Source organism: Manis javanica, chromosome 7, assembly GCF_040802235.1.
Source record: "Manis javanica isolate MJ-LG chromosome 7, MJ_LKY, whole genome shotgun sequence".
Lineage (NCBI taxonomy): Eukaryota > Metazoa > Chordata > Mammalia > Pholidota > Manidae > Manis > Manis javanica.
Genome location: NC_133162.1, coordinates 21,500,125 through 21,519,291, shown reverse-complemented (window position 1 = coordinate 21,519,291; position 19,167 = coordinate 21,500,125). Strand labels below are relative to the sequence as shown.

At 39.8% G+C, this 19,167-nt stretch overlaps 1 protein-coding gene across 10 annotated transcripts in view; it reads right to left on the bottom strand.

The window, feature by feature from the left end:
- Positions 1 to 19,167, bottom strand: part of SORCS1 (sortilin related VPS10 domain containing receptor 1) — a 502,721-nt gene that overhangs the window by 292,524 nt on the left and 191,030 nt on the right. For all 10 annotated transcript variants that reach the window (XR_012133041.1, XR_012133039.1, XR_012133040.1 and 7 more), the window contains exon 2: positions 8,373 to 8,440. Coding sequence is in view for 6 of the 10 variants with exons in the window: in XM_037001358.2 (XP_036857253.2) it covers positions 8,373 to 8,440 (68 nt within the window). In the remaining 4 variants the exon portion in view is untranslated. The remainder of the gene's footprint in view (positions 1 to 8,372; positions 8,441 to 19,167) is intronic.

Genomic DNA, 19,167 nt, shown 5'->3' with positions numbered 1-19,167 from the left:
AGCCCTGGAGATCTGCTCACATTACATGGTGCTCTGGAGATTAGAGGAGTTGGAAAGCAAAGACAGGTGGAATACTCAGAGAGACTAAGATTCCAGCCTCTTGTAGAGCACAAGTACATGCAACTGGCCACTCTGGGACAAAAAAAAGGCAGACACTTCAAAAGACTTCCCAACAGTGAGAGTGGGGTCTAAAGAGGCAAAGATTACACAGAGCTTGCTGCTTAGGAGAAAGGACAGGTGGACAAAATCATCCTGACACACTCAGTCTAGCATGGTTAGGAACTTTCAGGAGCTTCAGACACTCTACCACTCTGGCTGGCAATACAGCAATGAGCCCCACCCCCACCCAACCACCACAATATACATCCTGTGACTCCTTCCTCCTAGCAGGCACAGGTCTGCATACATGCTACCTCCATCATCATGCCAGGACAACTGGAGGGTGGGCCTACCTATGGCAGTTATAGAGACATAATGCAGAGGCTCCTCCATGCGCATTCAGCCCATTGGCTCTGGCAGTGGAGGCAGGTACTACAGCCAGGAAGCAGGAAAAAGCTCTTTCCTCTTGGTGGGTGCTAGTGCCACAAGCCTGCTACCCTCACCATTGCTCCAGGAGCTTGGCACTGCTGATAGTAGAGACTCTGGGCACTACAGGGCATCACACACACAAAGTTATTATTCTATAGGAATCACTAGAAATATGAAGTGGCAAAAAAGTATTGTACAAAAATTTAACAGACACTGAAAAGAGGACTAAGTGAAACTGAAATCACCAAGATTCTTGATAAACATTTCAAAATAAAAATCATAAACATGTTCATGGGGATACAGAAAAATATTCAAGATCTCATGGAAGACTTTAAGAAAGAGACTGAAACTTTGAAAAAACAGTATCTGAAATGAAACATACAATGGAAGAATTTAAAAGCAGATTAGATGAGGTAGAGGAGACACTAAATGAAATACAAATTAGAGAACAGGAAAACAAAGAAGTTTAGGGTTATCTGGGAATGAAAGAATAATAGGAGAACCATGTGACCAATACAAATGGAATAATATTTGCATTCTAGGGGTACCAGAAGAAGAAGGAAAAAAAAAAGGGACAGAGAGTCTCTTTGAGGAAATAATTGTTGAAAACTTCCTCATCTGGGGAAGGAAACAATCTTTAAGGCCATAGAGGTGCACAGATCTCCCAACACAAGGGACCGTAGGAAGATAAAACCAAGACATATAGTAATTAAAATGGAAAATATCAAGGACAAGCAGAGAGCATTAAAAGAAGACAGAGAGAAAAAAGATCATGTAAAAGAGCACTGAACAACACATTAGATTACATGACCTAACAGACATATACAATAAACTTCCACCCAAAAGCAGAAGGATACACATTCTTCTCAAGTGTACATGGAACATTTTCCAGAATAGATCACATACTAGGCCGCAAAAAGGGCCTCAGTAAATTTAAAAAAGATTGAAATTGTGCCAACCAGCTTCTCAGACCACAAAGATATGAAACTAGAAATAAACTATGAAAAGGAAACAAAAAAGCCAATTAACACATGGAGCCGTAACAACATGTTCCTAAATAATCAATGGACTGATGACCAAATAAAAAGCAGAGATCAAGCAATATATGGGGACAAATAAAAACAATAACTCAACACCCCATGGTATGCAGCAAAGGCAGTTCTAAGAGGAAAGCATATTGCAATACAGGCCTACCTCAAGAAATGAGAACAATCCCAAATGAACAGCATAAACTCACAATTAATGAAACTAGAAAACAAAGAACAAATGAGGCTCAATGTCAGTAGAAGGAGGGACATAATAAAGATTCAGACAGAAATAAATACAATTGAGAAGAACAAAACAACAGAAAGAATCCATGAAACCAGGAGCTGGTTCTTTGATAAAATAAACAAATTAGATAAATCCTAGGCAAACTTATCAAGAACAAAAGAGAGTGTACACACATAAACAGGATCGGAAATGAGAAAGGAAAAGTAACTACAGAACCACAAAAATACAACAAATCATTAGAGAATACTATGAAAAACTATATACTAACAAATTAGATAACCTAGAAGAAATGGACAACTTTTAGAAAAATACAACCTTTCAAATTGACGTAGGAAGAAATAGAAAATCTGAACAGACCAATTACCAGCACGGAAATTGAATTCGTAATAAATAAAACTACCTAGGAACAAAAACTCCAGACCAGATGAGTTCACTGCTATATTTTATTAACATTTACAGAAGACCTAACACCATCACCAAAGTTTTCAAAAAAATAAAAGAGGAGGGAATACTACCAAACTCATTCTATGAGGCCAGCATCACTGTAATACCAAAACCAGACAAACATATCACACACAAAAAAAACCATACACCAATATACCAATATCACTAATTAAAATATATGCAAAACACTTAAAAATGTATTAATACACCAAATTCAAAAATACATCAAAAAGATCATCCATCATGACCAAATGGGATTTATACCAGGGATACAAGGATAGTACAATAATAAAAAATCCATCAATATCATTAATATCAACAAAAAGAAGGACAAAAATTACATGATCTTCTCAATAGATGCTGAAAAAGCATTTGACAAAATTCAACATCCATTCATGATAAAAACACTTAACAAAATGGGCATAGAGGGCAAGTACCTCAACATAGCAAAGGCCGTATATGACAAACCCAGAGCCAACATCATACTTAACAGTGAAAAGCTAGAAGCTTTTCCTCTAAAATTGGGAACAAGACAAGGATGCCCACTCACACCACTTTTATTCAACACAGAACTGGTGGTCCTAGCTATGGCAATCAGACAACACAAAGAAATAAAAGGCATCCAGATTGGTAAGGAAGAAGTCACTGTCACTGTTTGTAGATGACATGATATCATACATAAAAAACCCTAAAAACTCCACCCCAAAGTGACTAGAACTAATACCTGAATTCAGCAAAGTTGAAGGATACAAAAATAAAAGTAATAGATACCTGTTGTATTTCTATATATTAACAATAAACTAGCAAAAATGGAAATCAGGAAAACAATTCATTTACAATTGCATCAAAAAGAATACCCAGGCATAAACCTAAGCAAGGGGGTTAAATACCTATACTCTGAAAACTACAAGATACTCATGAGAGAAATTAAAGAAGACACCAATAAATGGAAATACACCACATGGTCATGGATAGGAAGAATTAATATTGTCAATATGGCCATTTGTGCCTAAAGCAATCTACAGATTCAATGTAATCCCTATCAAACCTCCAACAGCATTCTTCAACAAACTAGAACAAATAGTTCTAACATTCATATGGAACCACAAAAGACCCTGAATAGCTAAAGCAATTCTGAGAAGGAAGAATAAAGCTGGGGATTATGCTTCCCAACTTCAAGCTCTACTACAAAGCCACAGTAATCAAAACAATTTGGTACTGGCACAAGAACAGACCCATAGACAAATAGAACAGACTAGAGAGCCCAGATACAAACCCACACATATATGGGCAATTAATATACAATAAAGGAGCCATGGATATACATGGGGAAATGAGAGCCTCTTCAACAGCTGGTATTGGCAAAACCAGACAGCTTCATGTAAGAAAATGAAACTGGATTATTGTCTAACTCCATACACAAAAGTAAACTTGAAAGGGATCAAGACCTGTATATAAGTCATGAAACCATAAAACTCTCAGAAGAAAACACAGATAAAAATCTCTTGAATATAAACATGGGCAAGAACAACTTTTTCCTGAACACATCTCCTTGGGCAAGGGAAACAAAAGCAAAAATGAACAAATGGACTACAGTAAACTAAAAAGCTTCTGTACAGCAAAGGATACCATCAGTAGAACAAAAAGGCATCCTACAGTATGGGAGAATATATCCATAAACAACATATCCAATTAGGGGTTAACATTCAAAATATATAAAGAACTCACACACCTCAACACACAAAAAGCAAATAACCTGATTAAAAAATGAGTGGAGGATCTAAACAGACACTTCTTCAAAGAAGAAATTCAGATGGCCAACAGGCACATGAAAAGATGCTCCATATTGCTAATCATCAGGGAAATGCAAATTAAAACCATAATGAGATATCACCTCACACCAGTTAGGACGGCTAATATCCAAAAGACAAAGAACAACAAATGCTGGTGAGGATGCGGTGAATGGGAGACCCTCCTACACTGTTGGTGGAAATGTAAATTAGTTCAACCATTGTGGAAAGCAATATGGAGGTTCCTTGAAAAACAAAAAATAGAAATACCATTTGACCCAGGAATTCCACTCCTAGGCATTTACCTGAAGAAAATAAGATCCCTGATTAAAAAAGACATATGCATCCCTATGTTTATCGCAGCAGTATTTCCAATAGCCAAAATATGGAAGCAATCTTAGTATCCATCAGTAGATGAATGGATAAATAAGAAGTGGTACATATGCACAATGGAATATTATTCAGCCATAGGAAGTAAACAAATCCTACCATTTGCAACAACATGGATGGTGTTAGAGGGTATTATGCTCAGTGAAATAAGCTAGGTGGAGAAAGACAAGTACCAAATGATTTCACTCATTGGTGGAGTATAACAACAAAGCAAAACTGAAGGAACAAAAAACAGCAGCAGATTCACAGAACCCAAGAATGGACTAACAGTGACTGACGGGAAGGGATTTGGAAGGGTAGGTGGGGAGGGAGTTAGAAGGAGCATTACAATTAGCACACACAGTATAGGTAGGTCACGGGGAAGGCAATACAGCTTGGAGAAGATAAGTAGTGACTCTATAGCATCTTACTACGCTGATAGACAGTGATTGCAGTAGGGTGGGGGGACTTGATAATATGGGTGAATGTTGAAATCACAATGTTGGTCATGTGAAACCTCCATAAGACTGTATATCTGAATTTAAAAAAAAAAACCTCTGCTGAGTACAAAAGCAGATACTTGTCAAGCCTTAAATAAAAATGTGTCCTCTTTTCCATCTTAGAATGAAAAATTTACTTACTGAGCATCATCTATGTGCTACCTCCAGAGCTCTGTTCTGTGGGTGCCATGAGAATACCTAACATCTATCCTGTGTTTCCAGCAAGCCCCCAGTTTTGGACCTAGGCAGACTTTCTGACAAGTTAGAGTTGGTGAAGGAGAAAATCAAGTCCAATGAGTCCACACTTAGAAGGCTAGTCTCCAAGCAGGGTTGAATTAGGTGACTAAGAACCATGAGGACTTCTCTTCCTAACCCTCATCCCTGACCCATATAGACCTGCCCCTCTCCTCTACTCCTAGGAAATTACTAACCTCAAAGACGTTCTTTAAAGACAAAACACGGGCTTTATGAGCCACTCAAACTGCAAACCTCACCAAAAGTACTTGTGCAGTATTCTAAATATTTTTCTTTCTCCTTCACTTTTTTTCTTTTCTAATTTATATGTTAAGGGATGTGTTTGTCTACCAAAGTATTAAATGAGAAATTCAAGGGGATGAGAGAAGTGGATGACTGTATAAAGAGGTACAAACTTCTAATTACCAAATCAATTAGTCATGAGGATGAAAGTACAGCATAGAGAATAGTCAATAATATTGTAATATCTTTGTACGTTGACAGATGGTAACTACATTTATCATGGTGAGCATTTAGTAATGTACGTAATTGTTGAATCAGTGTATTATATACCTGAAACCAATACGATATTGCATGTCAACTATATTTCAATAAATAAATAAATGAGTGGTCCTAATGGTATAGAACACCAATGATAGTCATTTGCCAAACATGACATGTATGACATATGACATATGTCAAAAGACTATTGTAGGTGGATGAGTAAATATATTTGTGGCCATATTAAGTGTGTATGTGTATATATACATATGTATGCATGCATATATATTTACCTATGGATATGTGTGCGTGTGTGCGTGTGTGCGTGTGTGTGTGCGTGTGTGTGTCTTCCACTGAAATTGATCCTAAGACTGAAGAGGCAGCAGCTCATTCTTGCCCTGCTTTGCCAAGCTTAACCCATGGAGAATGTTCCCTCAGAAGGGAGGCCTGATACTACCAGAATGCAGTGTCATTTTTACTTCACCAACTCGCTCCCTTAAGAGGAGAAAAGAATATTCTTCCTAGGATGGGGCATAGGTAACAATGCCCCAGCAGAGAAACCAGCCCACCGAACCTGAACTTTGGCAGGCTAGGACAAGCTGCTTCTCATGTCCCACAAGCATGCCCTTGCCTCTGCTCAAGTTGAGAGTTTTGGCTGCTGTTAATAGCTTCTGTCCCACTGAAATAGAATTGCCTATCTTTTAACTTTCTAATATGCCAGCTACACTTAAATGGCAGATGTGCTGCAGAATAAAACCTGGCTTTTACTCTCACATATATATACATACATTAGAAAAATCTGTCAAGGAACTATAAGCCCACTTAAGAGTTACAGAATCTGAGGGACGGGTATTGAATTCAAAACAAGACAGCAGTGGCAAGTCCCTAATGCCTTAAAGAATGGTACTTTTTGAGGCTCCTACCAAACTTCCCACACTTTAATTCAGTTCCATAATTTGCTTGGGACAGAATTCTGCATAACTGACCTCCTATTTGGTGGAGGAGTTCAATAATCTAAATGCCAAACAAATAAATGAATAGGATTTATCATTTTCTTTGATCTAGTAGGGTTTTTCCTAATGCACAGAACTTTTTGTTTGTACATAGTGCAAACCTGATGGAAAACAGACATTATGTTTAAAAAAAGAATTAATGAACAAACCCCTTGTTGGGAATGGTAGATTCCTGTTGGGTATTTACTCAATCCATGATCTATGCAAATCAACCTCCCCTCTGGAGTCATTGCTGATTGTACCAGGGTTGCACTCCTGACACAATCGGGCTGGCTAGAGTCTCTCTCCCTAAGTCCCTGGCCTTCAGACTGAGACAGCAGCCAGCCTCTCCTGGTCACATGAACGGACAGGTGATGATATCCCCCATGGATCTTATGGGGTACTGTGGGTACAATTGCAATATTTCCAGAATCTCGTGCCTGGCCTTAGTTCATCTCCATATCAATAGCTGTTTCCAAGGGGTGGAGACAAGTAGTTCATCTCCGTATCAGTAGGTAATTATATGGGTGAGAAGAGCTTATCTGCACTGGGCCTCTCTTCTTCTGCAGCCAGGTTGCAAGAGACACTGGGACAGCAGAAGTAGATGACTGCTTGTAAGAAATAAATGGGTTTCTTGCACTTTATTTCTCCCTTTGACTGATTTCGGTTTCAAAGGTATTTTGCCCCAGAATTCTCCCCCACCCCAGAGTTACAGGTGCACACCCACTAGACTGCCTAGAGACCTCTGCCACTTTTCTGTTATTGGTATAACTCCTCCCACTAGTTTGTGAGCACAAGTGTATGTGTTCAGGGTGGCTGATCAGAAGAGATACTCAACACATTTAGCCAACATTATAATCCTGGCACTGACCAATCAGACTCTGGGCTTCATGCCAAGCCAGTGATCACTGAATGTCATCCTGAGATTGTCTCCATTGTCTCCGAGGCTCAGGAATTTCACATGATCCAGGCCTAACCAATCACGGACCATGCTCTCAGGCTTAGGACTGGCTCCAGTGTGGTCATTTGACATAGGCTGGCAAACAGCCAGGCAGGATAAGATCAATAAAGCAGATTTTGGGAACCAACAGCACAGAGTCCCCAAGAAAAAAAGGGGAGAACAGCTGCTGCCTGGGTTTCTGAGGAATTTGCTGTTCCTGGTTTCAGACTCTTGGCAGCCTAAATGCACATGGTGTTCAGTGAATTAGTCTGCTCCTAAAGGATCTGCAGCATTCATTTGAAAAAAGCATTTATTGCACACTCTCTATGTGTGAGATAGTACAGCATGAACCCAGAGGTAAAGGTGTGTATGCACACCTCCGGGGTGCTAGCAAGCTGCGGGCCCGTGGATGGGAAGCTGATCTGAGAAAGGTGCATTCAGAGCTGCCAGGGCTCTGCAGACCTAGAGGTCGCATTGATTCCCCACTGCAAAGATACCTCCATTCTTTCGCTTCTGCTCCAATAAGCTCTAAAGTATATGAGAACTGTGGGAACCAAAATGCATAAAGACAACCTACTGAACAGTTTAGCAAAAAGACCTGTGACCAAAACAGTTGCCTATAAAGAAACAAGAGTCTGGCCTGCCTGTAAATAAAGCCAGCCAATGGCTGAGTGACAAGAATGAAGAGAAGGAAGGAGTACACAGAACTAGAAACGCTTCCATCAGAAGAAAGGTTCGAGAGAGCAGGCATGGTGTCATGCTTAAATAAGACAATAATCATTAGCTCAGTTTATCTACTCACCTCCAAAGTGAGCTCTCCGTGATGCTCCCCAGGTTATAGTCATAGAGCTTTGTCAAAATGAGAATCACCTGAAGGCAAAAGAAGAAATCACGGTGAGTCTCAAACAATTACAATCTCATAGAACTGAAATGGCCCAAGGGAGGGTTTAGGATCCCTTTAATGGGTGCTTAACATAATTGAATGAATTGTTACAGCTTAAGCTCACACTGACTAAGGAAGGGTTTGCCAGGGGCTTCTCTTAAATGCTCAACCTGAATCCCTCACCAACTTTCTCCCTCTCACCCTGCAGCCTATACAGACATTTCTTACCCTGGGGGGTTTAACACTTTCTGGGAAGGCGAGTAGAGCTATTGAATATGCAGCCTACAAGCAGAGCTATACAAGAGACAGCGAGCAGATGGCTGAGAAGGAGAAAGGTCAAGGATGTAGGTCCCGGCCCTAGGAGCTCTACCACACTGGACAGGTTACTTCGCTTCTCTGAACCTCTTCTCGTCCCTCCTATTAACAGGTGGGGGTGGACAGCAATGCTATTGCTAAGAAAAGGTTGCCGTAAGAAGTTAAACTAGGTAATAAATGCCAATCACCCTTCAATGAGCACGGGGTTCTTTAATGTCCCTTCCCTTCCTTGTCCTTTGTGGGTTTGGCTTTATCATTTTCTTCTGATATCCCAATTTCCAGGAGAGCCATGGTTGGAAGCCACAAGGGCTTACTTAGCGATGGCATTTTAACAGGAGCAAATCTGTTTCATGGGTCCTGCACCTTACAGAATTTGTGTGTGTGTTTGGGGTGGGGGGTGCAGCTTTAGTAACAGAATGTTAATGTATGAATTCAAATTTAGTAACAGGTCCTGGGAATTAACCTGTGCAACTGAGAGACACAGAAACTTAAACTTCGTTAGTATCACAGCAAATCCTCCTCTGATTATAACCTAATGCTATTTTCAACCTTACTCAGAGGAACCCAAATTATTTAGTTCATTCAGAATTCAACAAACATTTATTAAGCATTTAACAGGAGTCCAGGTGTGGATAAACTGAAGGTTCCTGCGGCCAGGATTCTCACCTGGCCCAGGCTGGTTAGCTCACTACACATGTTAGTGACTCTATATAAAGAGCTCTGCCCAGTGCTCTGGGCACCACACAGTGACAGGGCTGCAAGGCTGCAGGAGAGCAGAGCAGAGGCTAGCGTGGTGGCAGTGCCGAGGACAGAGACTGGGACGGCTGTGTGGGCAGAGAGGCGCCAGGGTCCCCCTGGTTACCTGAAGGACCTGGGTGCCAGGATACTTGGGAAGAGCCACAGAGCAGTGTGTTTCCAAGCACTGACATTTTCTTGCTCTTCTTGCTGTTCACTTGCTCTTCTTATGTAAGGAAAATAACCTAATGGATCTGTTTTATTTCCTGCTGAGGTTCATTGTTCTCTCTTGATACTCATAACCTAGAACACTTGGCCCAGTCCTGCTGTTTCCAACTTGGCAGGAACATGTTGATATCAATTTCCAGGATTTTATCTGAAGGCCAAGGGATCAGTCCTAGCCACAGTGAGCAGAGAACATTCTAACCTTGAATTCCAAGGCAGCAAGCTACCAAAGAGAGCTGAGTCCTTCCAAGTTCCACTTTGCTAGCACAGGGCTTGATTTACTGAACGTGCAAGAGCAGATTCTGAAACTTTTGGAACAAATTCTGAACACTTCTTTTCATGGCAAGCATACCAGAACTCCTTAGGTTTGTTCTGAGTTCGAGGAAATGAAGAACTAGGGTAACGCAAAGACAGGCAAGATCTGAGGATCTGTGCTCCAGATCCACCCCTCACCCCTCTCCTAAACCACTGCACAGGCTTCCTTCAAGGACCTGTTCAAAACCTGCTTCTTTAGCAAAATGCGAGCATGTGTGAGGTGCTGGGCACCCTACGGGTATATCAGATGGCATACCTGTGGTGGGGGCATATGCTTAACAGAGATCATGTGCCAATTAAGTCTCTCTAAGTGCTGAATTTCAATCACCACCATCCCAGGAACACTGATCAGTGGCAGCGGGGTGGCTGTTTGTTTGAAGACACAGAGTGACTCTACCTCAGCATGATTTTGCCAAATAAGCCTATAAATCCCCCACCAAGAAAATGGGGTGTGAGCATAAAACCTTTCCAGGTAGTTGCTGTTGACACAAAACTCCAGTAAACTGAATAATGAAGTTCAGCTCATCACAGGCTGCATTTCCCATGATCTGACAAGAGAATTCAAAGGGGCCCCACAGAAAGACCCTTTTAACCTAGCATGTAATAGTGTAGAGCACCCCCTCACCCCCAGCATGCACGCGCGCACACACACACACACACACACACACACACACACACACACACACACACACACACACACACACACACACACACACAAACTGTCTAAGCAATTCACAGTGGCTGGGCAGAGAGGTAAAAATCCACTCCCTGACTCTCCTTCCTGGGCTAGTAAAATGAAAATGCCAGTGATACACTCAGGCAGTTTATCAATACTTCACCAGAAGAGGCACCCTTTATGGCATTTCAAAGTATATCTGCTTTAATCAATCTAATATTTGTTTTCAGAATGAGAGCAAGAAAGAACTGCTGACCTTTAGTTATGTTTCCAATCGATTATTTGAAATCTTTTCTCCTCTTTTCCTTTACTGTCTATTCACTTTATATTAGATATCATTTGCTGTTGTTTGTTTTCCTGCTCTGGTTATTTTGCAATATTTTTAACAGAATTAGCACCTGTTAAAGGGGACACAGTCAAAATCACCAATATTAGATTTAGAAAAAGGGGAAAATGCAATTGCCTGCCTAATTTGGTCCTCTACTGTCTACTATTTTTGTGTATTTTACCAACTTTAAAAAAGAACAATGGGACTTTTTCATCAAGTGAAATGCTGTATGTTCTTAAATAATATATAAATGGTATTTTTTTCATTCAGTAAACAATTCTTTCATGTAAAAATTTAATTCTGAGTCCAAGTGGACAGCATTTAATTATAAACCCAGTCAATAAGATCAAGGATATTCTGATGAACAAACAAAATGGAATATTCATTAGCATCTCATTTCTTTCTATATGTTGTTTTCATTATAGAGACCAACATCCCCAATTCAAAACAATAAATGGTGACCATATCATCTTGTGCAGGTTTCTCTTTAAATCTTAGTATAGTTTGTTTAAATAGCTATAATCCAAATATTTATGGCTTGAAAATCTCTGCCTACATTATGCCAGGACCTCAGCACCCAGTTATTTCTAGTACTTTCTACAGTGACATATCTAAGGATCTCTCATGCAGCCTAGGAGCTGTTATCATCACATGCCATTTATCCTGACCTTTTGCTATGGCTGCTTTCTGACTTACCAATTGCTTACAAAGCTTCCAGGGGTAACTTCACTTTGTCTATACTTATAAAGAGCATGCTGAAGCCTACCCACCAGGCTGACATTTTCAAATCATCCATTCCTTGGAGAATGAGAAGGCACCAGAAATTGTACCAGACTCTTGATGGGGATGAGTAGGGGTCTTCAAGGGTATGATTGTGGGCTACCTCCCAAGCACTGAAATTTTCACCTTCTGGGCTCACCAAACTATTACCCCTTTTCCCAGAGCCTTCCAAAACCTACTGTATAATTCCACTAAGCTTTTCACCTGCCCCTCTGTATATAGGTGTTAAGAAACCATTATGTAAAGAAAATGGAATGGGATAACCATTCATAATAATATTCCATTGGAATATTATTCAGCAACAATAAAGGAAGGGAAATTCTGCCATCTATGACAACATGGGTGAACCTGAAGGACATTTTGCTAGGTGAAAGAAGACAGAGAGAAAAATACTGTATGGTATCACTTATAGGCAGAGTTTAAAGAAAAGAAAACAAAAAAGATTCCATGGAAACAGAAGAGAATGGTGATGTTAGGGGCTGAAGGGGGGAATTGGGGAGATGTAGGTCAAGGAGCGCCAACTTTCAATTATAAGAATTATTACACAATGCATACATATATCAAAAGCCTAAACTTACACACTTTAAATCTATACATTTATATCTGTTGATTCTGGGAAAAAGATGGCCATGTAGGAAGGCAAGGCAAAAATCTCCTCCTCACATCACATAGAACACAGAAATACAGCAAATACAACTAAAACTGAAAATGACCTGAAGACTACAGAACTGACTACCTACATCTGGGGCAGAAGAGAAGACCCTACAGAAAAGGGTAAAGTGGTAAAGCCACAATCCAGTAGGACCCAAAACCTCCATGTCCCCCAGCCCACAGGTGGAATGAAGAGGAAGGGGGCATGGAGGGAGTAGAAGACCAGGATTGCTGAACACCTGGCCCTGGAGATCTGCTCCAGGAACACGAACCCACATTACATAGTGCCCTGGTGATTAGTGGGGCTGGACAACAGAGACAGGTGGGACACTTGGAGAGGATGAAATCCCAGCTGTTTGTGGAGAACAAACACACTCTATCAGCCCCCTGAGAAAAAAAACAAAGCGGACAGTTTCAAAGACTTCCCAGCAGCAAGAGGGGTGCCAGAGGTGCAAGGGTTACACAGTGCTCTGTGCTTAGGAGAAAGGTCAGGTGGACAACACCTTCCCAGCCGCCCCTCAGCCCAACAGGTTGGGAGCCCTCAGGCGCTTCAGAAGCTCCATCTGCCTGGCAGGCAACATGGTCCTGAGGCTCCACCCTGTGGTGCGCGGCCAACCAGACAGCAGTACAATCAAACTTTGCTCCTTGGTAGGCAGATGAAGAACCCCCAGATTTCCCAGCCCTATTTCAGAACAGCCCCAGGAGCTCTTTCTTCCCAGCAGGCACCAGTCCTGCTGGCCAGTGGCCCCACCATGGCAGGAGGCAGGACAGAGGGCAGCTCCACCCACAACAGCTCCAGCAGTGTAGCATGGAGGCACCTCCCTGCATGAGTCGCTCACTTGACCCAGCAGTGTAGGCAGGCAATGCAGCCAGGAAAAGAGAGGGGGATCCTTCCAGCTTTCTAGGTCCTATTTTGGCCCAGCTGCAGAAGTACTGTGGGAGCCAGTTTTGGGAGTTTCTTCCTCATGGCAGGCACTTATCCCACTCTCCTGTGGCCCCATCATTGCTGCAAGGTGGGGTGGGGGCAGCCCTGCCCACAGCAACTCCAGTGGCACAGTTCCAAGTATTCTCCCTGCTTGCCTGGTCAGCCGAAGGACCACATAGGCCACTTGAAATCAGATCACTACAAGCAGGGCATAAAGGTGCCCACCCTGCCCACTGCATGCCAACAGCTGGGACTCCTGCACAGGAAACTGAGCTTCTGAGCACTAGAGGGAGCCTCCTTCATAAAGCTATTACTCCATACAAAACACTGAAAAAAAGAAGAGGCAGAGGAATTTGGTCCAAACAACAAAATCAAATACCATAGAGAGGTCTGAGTGAAACTGAAATCATCAATCTTTTGATAAAGACTTCAAAGTAAAAGTCATAAACATGTTCATAGATCTATTCAAGATCTCAGGTAGGAGGACCACAACAAAAAGATAGAATACCTCCAAAAAAGCCACTCAGAACTGAAGAATACAATATCTGAAATGAAAAATACAATGGAGGGAATTAATAGTCTTACGCAGGTTGAAGAAGTTGTGAATGATCTGGAAATTAGGGAGCAAGAAAACAATGAAGCCAAAAAACACAGAGAAAAAAGAACCTATAGGAATGAAAGAATACTAAGAGAGCTGTGTGACCAATCCAAATGAAACAACACTCGCATTATAGGAGTACCAGAAGAAGAGAGAAACAAAGGGATAGAAAGTCTCTTTGAGGAAATAATTGTTGAAAACTTCCCCAGTCTGGGGAAGGAAACACTCAGGTCATGGAAGCACAAAGATAACCCAAAAAAAGGAACCCTAGGAAGACAACACCAAGACATACAATAAGTAAAATGGCACAGATCAAGGAGAGAGTACTGAAAGCAGCCAGAGGGAAAAAATAATTTATAAAGGAAACCCATCAGGCTATCAGCAGACTTCTCAGCAGAAATCTTACAGGACACAAGGGAGTGGCATGATATATTTAATGCAATGAAACAGAAGGGCCTCCAACCAAAAATACTCTACCCAATCATCATTTAAATATAAAGCAGGGATTAAACATTTCCAGCTTAGCAAAAGTTGAGGGAAGTCACCACCAATAAACCATTTCTATAAGCTATCTCAAAGAGAATGCTGTAGATGGAAATGCTCCTAAGCCTAAATAGCTGTAAACAGAGAAATTAAAGCCACAGCTAACATAGCAGACCAATTAATTACTAAGCAAATACAAAATTAAATCAACTACTCACAAAGTTAGTCAAGGGATATACAAAGAGTACAGAACATGACACCTAATATATAAAGAGTGGAGACAGAAGAAGAAAAAGAAGAGGAAACATTAAAAAAAAGAACCTTTAGATTATGTTTGAGATAGAGTAATCAACTACTTAAGGTAGACTGTCAGATAGTATAGAAGCTATCCTTGAACCTTTGGTAACCAGAGATCTAAAGCCTACAATGGCAATAAGTACATATTTATTGATAATCACCTTAAATGTAAATGGACTGAATACACCAATCAAAAGACGCAAAGTGGAAGAATGGATAAAAAAGCAAGACCCATCTATATGCTGCCTACAAGAGACTCATTTCAGACCCAAAGACATACACAGACTAAAAGTGAAGGGACAGAAAAAGATATTCTATGCAAATAATACAAAGAAAAAAGCAGGAGTTGTAGTACTTATATCAGACAAAATAGATTTCAAAACAAAGAAAATAACAAGAGACAAAAAAGGACATTACATAATGATAAAGAAGTTGGTGCAATGAGAGGATATAACCATTATAAATATGCACCCAACATAGGAGCACCTAAATATGTAAACCAACACAATTAAAGGGGGAAATAGACTATAACACATTTATTTTAGGAGACTTTAACATGCCATTCACACCAAAAGACAGATCAATCAGGCAGAAAATAAGGAAACAATGACACTGAACAACAAATTAGAACAGATGGACCTAACAGACATATATGGACCATTCCACCCAAAAGCAGCAGGATACACATTCTTCTCAAGTATACACAGAACATTTTCCAGAACAGATCACATACTAGGCCACAAAAAGAGTGTAAATGAATTTAAAAAATTTGAAATTGTATCAACAACTTCTCAGAACACAAAGGTATGAAACTAGAAATAAATTACACAAAGAAATAAAAAAGCCTACAAACACATGGAGGTTTAACAACATGCTCCTAAATAATCAATGGATCAATGACAAAATAAAAACAGAGATCAAGCAATATATGGAGACAAATGAAAATAACTCAATAGCCCAAAACATGTGTGATGCACCAAAGGCAGTTCTAAGAGGAAAGTACATAGCAATACAGGCCTATGTTAAGAAACAAGTATAATTCCAAATAAACAGTCTAAATTCACAGTAAAGAAACTAGAAAAAGAAGAATGAATGATGCCCAAAGTCAGTAGAAGGTACATAAGAAAGATCAGAGCAAAAATAAATAAAATTGAGAAGAATAAAACAATAGAAAGAATCCATGAAACCAGAAGCTGGTTCCTTGAGAAAATAAACAAAATAGATAACCCCTTGCTAGACTTACCAAGAAAAAGAAAGTGCACATACATAAACAGAATCAGAAACAAAAAAGGAATAATCACAACAGACACCACAGAAATACAGATATTATTAGAGAATACTATGAAAAATAATATGCTAACAAACTGGATAACCTAGAAGAAATGGACAACTTTGTAGAAAAATACAACCTTCCAAGGATAACCCAGGAAGAAACAGAAAACCTGAACAGACCAATTCCCAGCAATGAAATTGATCAAAATTGGGTAATCAAAAACCCCCCCAAGAATAAAACTGGTGACCCAGATGGCTTCACAGCTGAACTTTATCACACATTTGAAGAAGAGCTAATACCCATCCTTCTCAAAGTATTCCAAAAAGTAGAAGAGGAGAAAATACTTATAAATGCATTCTATGAGGTCAGCATCACTCTAATACCAAAACCAGGCAAAGAGATCACCAAAAAGAAAATCATACACCAATATCACTGATGAACATAGATGCAAAAATACTCAACAAAATATTAGCACACCAAATTCAAAAACACATCCAAAAGATCAGCCATCATAACCAAATGGGATTTATTCCAGGGATGCAAGGATGGTACAATATTTGTAAATCAATCAATATCATACATCACATCAACATAAAGGACAAAAATCACATGATCATCTCAATAGATGCTGAAAAAGCATTTGACAAAATTCAACATCCATTCATGATAAAAACTCAATAAAATGGGTATAGAAGCTATGTACCTCAAAATCATAAATGCCATATATGACAAAACCACAGCCAACATCATACTTAATGGTGAAAAGCTGAAAGCTTTACTTTTAAGACTGAGAACAAGACAAGGATGCCCACTCTCCCCACTTTTATTCAACATAGAACTGGTGGTCCTAGCCACAGTAATCAGACAACACAAAGAAATAAAAGGCATCCAGATCAGTAAGGAAGAAGTTAAACTGTCACTGTTTGCAGATGACATAATATTATACATAGAAAACTCTAAAGACTCCAACAAAAACTTATTAGAACTAATAACTGAATTCACAAAGTTGGAGGATACAAAATTAATACATAGAAATCTGTTACATTCCTATATACTAACAATGAGTTATCACAAATAGATATCAGGAAAGCAACTCCATTTACAATTGCATCAAAAAGAATAAAATACCTAGGAATAAACCTAACCAAGGAGGGGAAAGACCTATACCCTGAAAACTACAAGACACTCATGAGAGAAATTAAAGAAGACACCAATAAATGGAAATTTACCCTGTGCTCATGGACAGGAAGAATTAATATTGTCAAAATGGCCATCCTGCCTGAAGTAGTCTACAGATTCAATGTAATTCCCCATCAAAATACCAACAGCATTCTTCAGTGAACTGTAACAAATAGTTCTGAAATTCACATGGAATCACAGAAGACCCCAAATAGCAAAAGCAATCCTGAGAAGGAAGAACAAAACTGTGGGGATTATGCTTCGTTTCAGCTCTACTATAAAGCCACAGTAATCAAGACAATTTAGTACTGGTGGAGGAACAGACCTATAGATCAAAGGAGCAGAACAGAGAGCCAGATATACATCCACTATGGCCAATTAAAATATGATAAAGGAGCCACGCGCACACAATGGGGAAACGACAGCGTCTTCATCAATTGATGTAAAAAGTGGGCAGCTACATGTAAAAGAATGAAACTGGATTACTGTCTAATTCCATACACAAAAGTAAACTCAAAATGGATCAAAGACCTAAATATAATTCATGAAACCATAAAACTCTTACAAGAAAACATAGGCAAAAATCTCTTGAACATAAACATGAGCAACTTTTTCCTGAACACATCTCCTTGGGCAAGGGAAACAAAATCAAAGGTGAACAAGTGGGAATACATCAAACTATAAAGCTTCTGTATAGCAAAGGACACCATCAGCCGAACAGAAAGGCATCCTACAGTATGGGAGAAGATACTTGTAAATTACTTATCTGACAAGGGGTTAACAACCAAAATATGTAAAGAACTCAGAAACATCAACACCCCCAAAAAACAAATAACCAGATTAAAAAAGGGGCAGAGGACCCAAACAGACACTTCTCCAAAGAAGAAATTCAAATGGCCAAGAGGCACATGAAAAGATGCTCCACATCACTAATTATCAGGGAAATGCAAATAAAAACCACAATGAGGTATCACCTCACACCAGTTTAACATGGCCACTTTCCAAAAGACAAGGAACAACAAATCCTGGCAAGGATGTGGAGCAAAGGGAACCCTCCTGCACTGTTGGTGGGAATGTAAATTGGTACAACTACTGTGGAAAGCAATATAGAGGTTCCTCAAAAAGCTAAAAATAGAGATACCATTTGACCCAGTAATTCCACTTCTTGGAATTTACCTGAAGAAAACAAGATCCTTGAATTGAAAAGACATATGCACCCCTATGTTTATCACTGCACTACTTACAATAGCCAAGATATGGAAGCAACCTAAGTGTCCATCAATAGATGAATGTATAAAGAAGAGGTGGTATATATACACAATTAAATATTATTCAGCCATAAAAAGAAAAGAGATCCTTCTATTTGCAATAAAATGGATGGTGCTAGGGGGTATTATGCTCAGTGAAACAAGCCAAATGGAGAAAGACAAGTACCAAATGATTTCACTAATTTTTGGAGTATAAAAACAAAGTGAAAAAGAGGGAACAAAAAAGCACTAGACTCATTGACACCAAGACGGGACTAGTTGTTACCAAAGGGTGTTGGGGAAGGTGGGTGTGGATGAATAAGGGGATTAAGGGGCACTGTAATTTGCAGTCACAACAAAGGTAGGTCACTGGGACAGTAGTACTGCACAGAGAATACAATTATTGACTCTGTTGCATCTTACTACGTTGATAGACAATGACCGCAATGGAGGGGTAAGGTCTTGATAATATTGGTGAATATTAAACCACTGTTTTGTGCTTGTGAAACACATAAGTTTGTATATCAATGTTACTTTAAAAAAATTATACCACAATATTATTTGTCAATTATTCCTCAAAGAAACTTGGGAAAAGAATATCACAATGGACCCAGAGGGAGAAAAATGCCAATCCACTCCATCCTCTAAAGCCCAACTTCTTTCTGCACTCAGTTACAAAACAAAAGC